The following is a 10625-nucleotide window of genomic DNA, read 5'->3' as shown; positions in this document are numbered from 1 at the left end:
TGGGACCGTTCTAGGGATGGGAGTGGGTGGATGAAGAGCTGTGAACAGGGCAAGTCCTTGAAACAAAAACGATTGTAATAGCTAGGGCAAAGCCTGTGCTTGGAGCAGACCCTGGATGTCATTTTCAGGACGTGAATGTACTTCAGAACACACACACATACACACACACAAACGAGGCACCCATAAAAGAGGATCCTGCAGACGCGGGGTCTGGGCAGCCCCCCCCCCCCCGCGCGCAGGGTACAGCGAAATTGGTGCCCTAGGTGGATACTGCTCAGGCCTCTGGTCTGGGGACGGTCTGGCCAGTGTAGGGCAGGCTCTGGATTACACCGCTGTCCTTTGGGCACCGCTGTGCTCAGCCGAAGTCCAGAGCCAAGACTGCATCCCCAACTCTTGCGTGTTTGGGGCTGCTTTCCTATTCTCCCATAATCTGATAACTGAACTCCTGATCAGTCTCGGTCTAGAGCTCCCCCCCCCCATCTAGTCCTCCTTTCTAGTTGAGTGGGGAACTGGAAACTTGCACCCTCACTGGCCGAAAGTACAGCGCCTCATGCCGGGTGTTCTAGAACGGGCAAGGTCTCAAAAGAAGGGTCCTCTGGCCGGACCACCTCCTCCAGAGGCGTTGCGTTCACCAGTACGCAGCCTCGGCCCTTGATCTTATGGGCTGAGGCCGGCGCTGCGAGCGCCTTGGTCGCTCAGACCTGCGCTGCCTTGGCAGCCCAGCCCCACACCCTTTGATCGGCCTTACTCATTCCAGCTGCGCCCTATTTGTCCGTCATTTTGCCCCCTTTCCTCCGGAATCATTATTTATGGCAGAAAAATAAAAGGTGCTCCCTGGAAACAACCGAGGCAAGGAGTAAATTTCTGAGAAACAAGAGAGTGAATGTGTTTCCTTTTAAAGGTCACCAAAAGGGAGGGAAGGGGGAGGGGAGCAGGCTGGGAGGGGAAAAGGAGGGGGTAGGGGGGGTCTGATCAGTGCTTCCTGGAACTCATTACCGGAGAGCATTAACTAATCACAGATCAGAGCCACGAAAAGGCAAATATTTTCTAAAATAACCGAAGGTAATTATAACCCTGTTGTTGACACTAACGATTAATAATTGATCAGGAGTTACACACAATAAATTGTCAATTTATCTCCCCATAAAAAATGTTTGCTAGTGTAGCTCGGTTTCCTCCCCTGGGCATGCCCTATGAAGATCCGCTCTGCCTGTACAGGCTGCCAGAATTGTCACAGTCAGTCCTTGAAGGATATTAGGGTTAACTTCTTTTCAGCTCCAAATAGAACAAAATAATGTCGGGGCACCTTCTGAAAGCCTTTCCCTTAGGTGCTTGAGGCCAGATTTAAACAAACAAGCATTCTTCTTCTTCCCTCTTCTACCTGGGATTGCAAGAGAACAGAGCGTGTTTCATAACTTTTTAACTGTATTATCAGTATTGTCTTCCTAAATAATGTCTTCAATGTTCATTTTTCTCAGAAAAGACAGCACTCTGTACCCACTCCAGGGAATGAGAGTCAGGTCTGGGCTAGGAGTTTGGAGGGGACAGAGGCGCCCTAAGACTGCTTGCATAAGGTGATGGCAAAAAGCACACAGGAAAACCTACCGAAAGGTGCATTTGACCCTCACAAGGGGTTAGCTGGATTTCCTCCCTCATTTAGTCGTAGCTGAGGTCCGAGGTATGCAGTGGGCTGGGAGCATTTTCCTAATGACCAATAGGATGGGGAAAATTATATTGTCATAGATTAATTCTCCTTAAGCCATTAAAATATCGGTAGGGATTTGTCACTTGCAGAAAGGTTTGAGACGACATCAAAGGGCCAGCCCCACAGCTGTGGAAATTTAAATGACGTTAACTTAACACTCACAGGGGGCATACAGCTGTGCGTTGTTTCCAAGATCCACTTGGGTTAACATTCTGAAAGTATCTGAAATGCTGTTTTCATAAAAGTGATGTTAAAGCATATTTAATATAGCTATCGATTTTATTGGAGGTCTAAGTGAATGCTTTCCTGAGACCTTGATGGACTGGTAACTCAAAAATTTAAATGGTGACAACCATTGTAAGCACGTGGCTAGCTGGAGTGAACTTTGTAACAATTCCGAGGGTATTTAAATTTTAAAAAGTTTTGTCTGCCTCCCCAGATGGGTTCGAAATGATTTTCTTTTTCCAAACTGATGTCTGTGAAACCGATCTCTCATGATGGTAGCTTAGTGAGATGGCTTTCAAAAGGGCACTCCTTATCTTTAGCCCCTTAATAATTATTTCAATGTCACTGTGCTTGACCCTATAAGGCCTGGGATCTGGTGCCATCCAGTGCATCTGGACCAGCTGGACACTCGCAGAGACTGCAGCTTCCTGGTCCACAAAACTCTGCAGACTTCTCCCACTAAGCAGTCCTAGCCTTTTCCCCACTTCCAGAGTAAGTGCCCGCCGCAGCCAGCCAGGCAAAGCAGGGGAGACTCACCTCAAGTCCTACCAGGCCCCTGGCTGCCCCTGCCCGCCCCCTTACTCTCTCCCTGTTCCCAGCCCCTCCTGCCTTGCAGACAAAGGTGGGTGAAGTTCTTTACAAGTTTCAAAGGCAGTTGCTGGGCAGCTTTGCTGAGACAATAACTCTTTTATTGGGAACAAATGTTGACATTTGACAGGCGCAGGAGGCAGTGCCTGAGCCGGCGGCCAGGCAAGCGCCCCTGGTGCTCTCGGCGGCAGTGCCCGGCCCTTGGGTCCCACCTGAGATTAAAGCGCGAATTCTGATAAATCAGCTCTAATGCAACCCGGACTGTGGAGGGCAGAAGGGCTCTGGCGGTCTGACAGTGCCAGGGCCCAACAGCCAGCAGCTGGACCGAGCTTGCAGGCGGCCCATAACCCAGCGTGGCTGCCCTATCCCAACTCCATAGGGCTCATTTCTCTAAGGAGGTCACTTTCATAAATGGGGATTCTTTCCCTCTCCCTCAGAAATCAGTCTATGTGTCTAAATAGGTCCCTCTAAACACCTACAATGTTATGTTCTTAGCGCTTACTTGAACATTAAGTTCTCCAGTAAGGTATACAGTCAGGTCGGGAGATGGATAAGCTATGGAAATCTCGGATGATTTGTTGGATATATAAACATCAAAGCAGCTTCATTAGCTGTGGCTATTCTCCTGAGGCCTCTGGGTTGTCACCAAAAGAAACATGCCAGTCCTCTGGGAGGGGGTGGGGGGTCTAGAGGTCTGCCCTGCAAAAGGAACCCGAATTGTACATCCAGGTAAGAAAATCTTCCCTGCTCGCCGAGAGGCCACTTTGGCCATTTTACCAGCTTTCTAATTCTGAGTACATGCAGGACACTTTGGGCTTGGGATCTTTTCTTCCACAATGTAACCACTCTTCTTCCTTAAAAATGTGTCTTTCTTAGAGTTATCTTGGAGGCCTTGTTTGTTAAATATTGTTAACTTTCATGCTTTCCCCTAAAATTTTCAAAATACTCAAGTTACGACATTACATCAGGCAGTTACTGTCACCTAGCCCTTTCAGTGCCCTAATGGCTTATGAAACATGGCTGACACCAGCAAAGTAAGGCTGTTTGTTTTGCTGTACCGCAGTGTGACATGGATCTGGGAGGAGAGATGGGAATCTCTGGAAATCCTGAGAAACACAGACAGACAGACAGATCGACAGACAACCAAGGCACCCTCTGACTCCCCAGCCCTGGAGTCTTCCAGAGTAGCAAGGGTCCTTGTTTAAAATGTAATAATAATAATAATAATAATAATAATAATAATAATAATAATAATAATGTAGTAATAATAGTCCTTCTTTTTGGCCCCCAAGAGCTCAAGCTAAAAACACTTCCATTTCTAGCCCCAGGAGACAGGGAGGGGAGAAAAGTATCTTGTATCCAGAAACTGACTCTAGATCTGAGCTTTAAATGCCCATGCATTTCAAACCAATCCCCAAAGCCCAAGCAGCCTTCATTTCCCCCTCGAGAGGTGTCAACTTAGTTCCTCCCCAGGCTGGCCTGTTGGGGGCTTTGCTTCAAGTACATAAGATGATTTTCCAATACCCTTTCTAACAAGACCCCAGCAAGAGGCCACTAATTTCTATGGCACAAGAAGCCACTGGAGAGAGATCCTTTTGTCAATATCAACTGGCCTAGCAATTTCCCATCCTTGGCCACATCAGCCTATCGGAGCTGGCAGATGTTTAGACAAGATTTTATAAATCGTTCAATCTCAGCCCATAATGAACCCCAACTGACCATTCCAGAGCAGCCCAAAGCACCAGAGACCTCCCCCGCTGGGCTCCAATAACGCTCCCCTGCCGCAGTGTTATTAATCACGGGATGAAATAGGTGAGCCTCTTGGAAAATAACTGTATGATTGATTAAAGGGCAATCTAAGGAACCATTATTCTTGCTTTATAAAACGTAAGTTATATTCACTCAATTCATCTTTGCAGAGGAAATAAATGATTGTTCATTTCTCCCCAGAAATTTTATTATATGGGTATCTACATAATTTGAGAAGAGATGAAGTGACATACTGGCTGCTTTTATGATACTAATCAAAGGGGCTGGGTTACTAGGCTGCAGATTCCAGGCTGGTCTTGTAATTAGGAGGTGAGCAGACAATAAAGAGACAATGTCTGAGGATGTTTAAACTTCTTTTCCCTGAGGGTAAGGGTAGCAGAGTATCTACCTCCCGCCCCGCTCCTGTTAACGGAAACTGAACAGAACAGGAAAGAGACCCTCGATAAACGTGCGTGATCTATGTCAATTGAGATATTTCAGGCTTAGGAAAACAACCCTTCCCATCAGTAATTTCTTGTGGGAGAGTACTCTCCAGTATGAATGGGAAGACCCTTCTCCAGCACCACAAAAGAAGATAAAATGCAGAGAGAGGTGGCATTCCTTTTATTTGTCCATGTTTTAGAAATTTACACTAAGGACGGATTTGCATATTCAGAGAACAAAAAAAAATCTGAATTATTTTCTTGCTGCGTGTTTGTTTGTAAATCTAGAACCATAGGTATCGCCCTGTTACACATTTATATTTCCCTCTTCTGTCTGTAATTTTCAAATAAGGCCAAGAAAGAAGTTTATTTCACTGGGCTCTTCATTTTAAAAATGACTTAGGATCACCTGGGGGCTGGGGCACCACTAGGAACCTTACCCAAGTCACTCTTTAGTAAAAACGAGCCCTGAACACCATTTTCTTGTAGGCTAGTTTGTTTTTATTTACAGTTTTAGATATAAATTAGTAGAGAATTCATGTTAAACAACCAACAGAGATTGTATAACCAGCAATGTTCAAATAAAAACCAGGCAGAATTTATTTACAAAAGTTTTAGATTTCATTGCAATACAACTTGCATAAATTACTAGAAGCTTTATATCATTATAAAAATAAATATCAAATTTGTTTCCACTTCTTAAGGACTCGAGTTCTTCAATCACGTTAGTTCTACCATGTACATTTATTTTTTTTTACAAATAAATTTTACAGCAAGTCCTAGCACACCTATAGAATATATACCGTGGCAATGAAGTGATCAAGATATCCTGAGAAAAAACAGATTGTTTCCAAAAGTCACACAAACATGGGGAAGCTATACTATGCCAATAAATTCACATATGCCCAACAACTTGTGTCCAGTCCTCGGAGTCTGTGGGTTGGAAGTGCGAGGTGCATCCTCTCTTACAGTGGCACAAGATGTGGTCCGGATTTCCACATCTGGGGTTTGTATCTGTGTACGTATGAGCTTGGGGAAGGAGAATGGCCTCCTGACTTTTATTTTTATTTTTTTTTTCCAAAGCAATTGTGACACCTACCTGTGGACCAAGGAAAAAACCAAATCATGCCAAATTCTTCAGTTCCACACCAACACGTTATCAAAAAACACAGGCTTGTAGCTAGTGGCTCTGCCTCTTTGCCATCTTTAGGGTCTAGGACAAGTAATGCTGCCCAGCAGGAAAATAATGTCTGTAATAGCTCTGGGCTAGGAGAACTATAGATTCTAGTGTGTCCTATGGAAGGCCAGTCCCTGGTTTCTCAGAATCTTATTCTGAAAACAGCATCCATTGCAGGTTTTAATGCCCGAGTTTCTGCACAATTCCCTCATCAAGCAAGGCATCCTTTATGTATCTAAAACACTTCTCAATGACAGAGATGCCCGGATCATTTAAACCATCATCAGCCAACAGCAGTAGTGGTGAGGTATATGTTATGCGTTTGACGATATGTATGTGTGCTCGTGTGTGCGTGCGTGTATGAATTCTGATTAAAGAAGTGATTCTTCAAAGCAGAACTTGAGTAGAAACGAAATCTATAAAATAGAAGGCAAAGAGGCCAGGAGGAAGCCCTGGACAAGCTAACAAGCAACGCTTGACAAGCAAAACCGCACCACACTACACAGGGCACAGGTTTGGGACTGGAGGACGCAAAGGGAACCCACTTACTTGCACTGCTGAGCTTGGCCCTCCTATAGGTAGGGCTGGACGCCTGCGCCAACAACCACACAGCCCTCACTGGCATCTGTCAGAGGAGGGGCAGATAGTGAGGACAGGCTGCAACCCCTGGCAGCTAAGCCCCTATCAGCTCTTATCCCGGCACACTCCCAGGGAATCTTAAGATCCATTTCACTTACGTTCCCTCTTTGCCCCTTCCTCTCCTTGAGCCCCGAATTAGGAACAACGTAGGCGTAGGCGGTGTAAGAAAATTAGGCCTCTGAGAGTTCCCCAGAACCTGTGCTTTCCTCAAGCCAAAGGCAGAACGGATTCCGCTAAACTCCACTTAACCAACACCACAGCGGGGAAAACTACACCCAGCAGAGAGTCGAGCGCATTTTTCGTTGCCTTGCAGTTAAATTTGCCAAACCAAAATAGTTACGATGATAATATTAACAGTAAATTAAATAAAGAGGAAATAAAAACAGGGTAACTCTAAAAAGAGGGCTAGTTTTCTTTCTCACACTGACTTACTTCCCTAATTCTGGTCTGGCAAGTGGCTCTGTCTGTCCAAAGGTTTCCCACTCCCGGAGCCTTTCCCAGGTTTTTAGCTCCCTCTGACTCACCAGGATCCCTCCCCGCCGGCCTCGGGCAGCCTACCTTTCTTGGGCTCGTAGCCGCCGCCCGGAGGCCTGTAGTGGGACTCCAGCGGGTGCGAGCCCGCCTTGCCCGCGTCGCTAGCCGCCTTGGGCACGGCGTGCAGTGTCTCGCCTGGTGCGGAGGCCGCCGCGTTGTACCGCAGAAGGCCCTGGCCTTGCAGTGCGGCATTCAAGTTCCCGTAGTTTGTGTAATTGCCATAGAAAGGCGACGTATAGTAGAGGTGGCGGCCCAGCAGCGGAGAGGCTGAGTAGGGCGAGCCTCCAGGAGGGGCCCCAGATGAGGCGGGGGCGGCGGCAGCTGGCAGACCCGGAGGTACGCAACCCGGGCCCAAGCTTGGTTGCTTGAGGTCCGAAGTGGCGATCTCGGCCAGCGACCACAGCTTGGGCTTGTTGGCGGGCGGCGGCGCTCCAGGCGACGTCCGGCTGCCTAGGGGCGTCTTGCCACCGCTGCCACCTCGTGGAGCGACTTCAGGCGCTGGGCTCAGCAGGGGTGCCTCCACGCCCGTGAGTGGCGAGGAGGTCACGGGCTTGGGAGGCGTCAGGTCCCGCTCGCACTCATCTTCCTCATCCTCCTCATCCTCCAGGTCCTCAAACTTGTCCTTACACTCGGAACCCGATTCGCACAAGGGATCCCCGGCGCGGCAGGGCAGTTTCTCTCCGTCTGACTCCGCCGAGCACGAGTGGTCCGTAAGCGAGTCGACGTGCAGACTGATCCCTGCGGGGACATGGACACGGTGGGCGGAAAGTTGGGCCAGCGCGGGCACCCACAGTCCCATCCGCCCAACGTCCTGCACTGGGCCTCCCCACGACTCCGCACCTCACCCCAAGAGAGCGTCAAGCGCGGCCCCAACATCTCCGCAGTGCCCCAGGACTCTCCAAGGCAAACCCTGCCGGCCCGGACCCAAGCCGTTTAGCGGCTTTTGTAGGCCCGGGCCCTGAGTAGCAGGTGCGCAGGATCAGCCCCAACCACAGCCCGCCTTGGAAGAAAGCTCCTTGAGCCCTCGCACCGACCACTGCCCCGCTCACCTTCGTCCTCGGCCGAGGTCTCGGTGCCATCCCGAGCCTTGTCCGGATTCTCTTCCTTGTTCCTGGCAGCATCTCCTTCGTCCTCGTCCTCGTCCTCGCTTTTGTTCCTCGGGGCCCAGGTCATTTTGTTCTCCTTCTTGAGGCGTCGGCGCGCGTTGGCGAACCAAGTGGAGACCTGCGTGAGGGTCATCTTGGTGATGATGGCCAGCATGATCTTCTCTCCCTTGGTAGGGTACGGGTTCTTGCGGTGCTCGTTGAGCCAGGCTTTCAGCGTGGCAGTGGCGTCCCGCGTGGCGTTCTTGCGGTACGCGGGGTCGTTGAGCTGGTATGGGTAGGCCGCGCTGCCATATGGGTGATAGCTGATAGCGCCAGTCATTCCGGTGGTGTGCGTGTCGTATGGCGAGCCCTGGAAGCCACAACAGCCTGTGAGTGGAGGGTGCATGGGCCCCGCAGGCATCACCCCCCCCTCCCAAGGCGAGCCTCCTTTCGCCCCCCACCCCATCGCTGCCTTTCTTGCTTGGCTTCTCTGAGCTGAGAACCATTCTGCAGAGAGCCTGAGAAACACAAGGCCAGCTGTCGGGAACAAAACTCCTGCCTTTTGATTCTAGAATTTTGTTTTTAAACTATCTCACTTCTTTTTTTCCTGAAACGACCTAAGTTCCCGAGTAGCTCAAGCAATGTTTGCAAACAGATTCTCTGGATAACCCCGCAGTTCAGCGAGTAGTTTCTTGATGTCTAAATTTCGTTGGCGGCTTCCTGCGCTGCTCCCCACCCTCTTCCCTCCTTTATTAAAAACAGTTCGGAACCCCAGTCGGCTATTCACTCTTTAAAGCAGATAAATCCAATTTGCAACTCAGAAGCCAGCCAGCTTTCCCAATTCTACTTAGTAATTAGCATTTTAATTCATCCTTTACCGTTTAAACACGAGGTGTTTGTAACCCTCTCCCAAGGCCTGGTTTCCACTCAGGGAATCCCACCTGGGGTCTGACTCCCCACCCCCTGCCGCCCCACGTCCTCACAAGCCCCCAAACTGCTGCGACACGCTCTGGTGGGGCCCACTCTCAAAACCCAGAGAGGTTCAGGAGAATCCCGGGTTTCTAGAACTGGAAGCCCATAGGCCGCGCACGAACTCTGGCAGCACTTAGCGGGTCCCAAACCCGGCAACAAATTTTTTGAAAGCCAGATCTGAGAGATAGATAAAGGCCAAGACTAGAGAGAGCTTAGACCTGGGTCTAAGGGCGGCAGCCTGAGGCTCGGTGCCCTCCCCCAACTCGGTGACCCCGCCACTACTAGCTGGTCAAGAAACCTGAACCCTAAGGCAGTGGCCCGGGCAGCAGCGGCCCTCGACTTAAAACCCTGCCAGAGATCCGCGGGCGGATTCAGCAGCCCCAGCAATCTGTAGGTGCGGATTAGAGATAACCAATGGCCCCGGCCCGGGTGGGGTGGCACCTCGCACAGTTTTAGGAGAAATCTCGCACAACCGCTGAGGGTCACTCCGGTCCCTTGTTTCGCGTAGAGGCGGGTGCTGGTGACTCCCGAGCCGCCGCCCGCGCCCTGTATCCATTACCCCCCTCAATCCAAGCCAGGGTCGGGGGTCTCCCAGCCCCCACCCAAAAGCGGTTACCATGTAGGACGGGAAGCCCGCGGCCGCAGCAGCGGCGGCGTCTGCCGAGTATTGCAGCGGGCTGCCGAAGCCGGTCGCCGCCTGTGCTGTGAAGGCCGCCGAGCCGGGGTACGGACTGAATGCGGAGCCCGACGCCGAGCGCGCCAGCTCCTCGCTGCGCGGCGCGGCCAGCGCAGAGGCGCCGTACGCGGGGCACGAGTAGAGCGCCAGCGAGCCGGGCGCTTGGTACAGGTAGCCCTGCGGGTAGGACATGGTGGGCGCGGGGCGCGAGGCCCGCGTCACGCAGAGCAGCGGGCAGCGCTCGCGGCACCCTCCATCCACGCCCGGCCGGGGCGCACCAGGGCTACGGGCCGGGGCAGGCTGTGCTGGGCACTATCCTGGGAGGCCCGCGGGACGGCGGATCTGCGGGACGGCGGCGGTGGCGGTGTAGGCGGCGGCAGCACGGAGCCGGTGGGCGCAGCCGCGCGCCAGGCCGGCGGTCGGGGTTTGGGGGAGTCTGCAGTCGGGAGTGAAGAGTTGAGGAAGGAGCGCTCGAGTTTCCGAGGGACATTGGAACGCGGAGCTGTCCGTCACGCTCTCATCTGCATATTCTGGTGCCCGCCCCTCCCCTGCTCCGCCCGCTGCCTAGGCTTGGCCGAGGCCAGGGGAGGGGCGGAGAGCCGATGGGTGGAGAGTGCAGGGGATGGCGGAGGAGTGGCAGTAAGCGGGCAAGAGGGAGGGACGTGCAGGCTTTTGTCGCGCAGCCGCCTCTCGCAGCTCCCGCCCCAGCCCTCAGCCGGCCGCGGTGAAGCCCAGCCTGGCCAAACTGGGCGTAGCGCTCACCCCCTCCCACTGGCACGTCCTCTTAGCCACGTCCGCGCACCCCGCTGCTGCCGACTCCAGCCTCGGCCCA

General features: G+C 51.8%; 1 protein-coding gene across 1 annotated transcript; it reads right to left on the bottom strand.

The window, feature by feature from the left end:
• Positions 1–5194: 5194 nt before the first annotated feature.
• Positions 5195–10179, bottom strand: Irx2 (iroquois homeobox 2). The gene is made up of 5 exons (XM_005356702.2): positions 9734–10179; positions 8110–8515; positions 7085–7798; positions 6437–6512; positions 5195–5809 (listed from the first exon to the last, which is right to left on the bottom strand). The coding sequence occupies exons 1-4, from the start codon at positions 9983–9985 to the stop codon at positions 6460–6462; spliced, it is 1425 nt and encodes a 474-aa protein (XP_005356759.1). The 5' UTR covers positions 9986–10179; the 3' UTR covers positions 5195–5809; positions 6437–6459.
• Between the last annotated feature and the right edge of the window lie 446 nt (positions 10180–10625).

Source organism: Microtus ochrogaster, chromosome 19 (genome assembly GCF_000317375.1).
Source record: "Microtus ochrogaster isolate Prairie Vole_2 chromosome 19, MicOch1.0, whole genome shotgun sequence".
Lineage (NCBI taxonomy): Eukaryota > Metazoa > Chordata > Mammalia > Rodentia > Cricetidae > Microtus > Microtus ochrogaster.
This window is presented reverse-complemented; position numbering and strand designations above follow the sequence as displayed.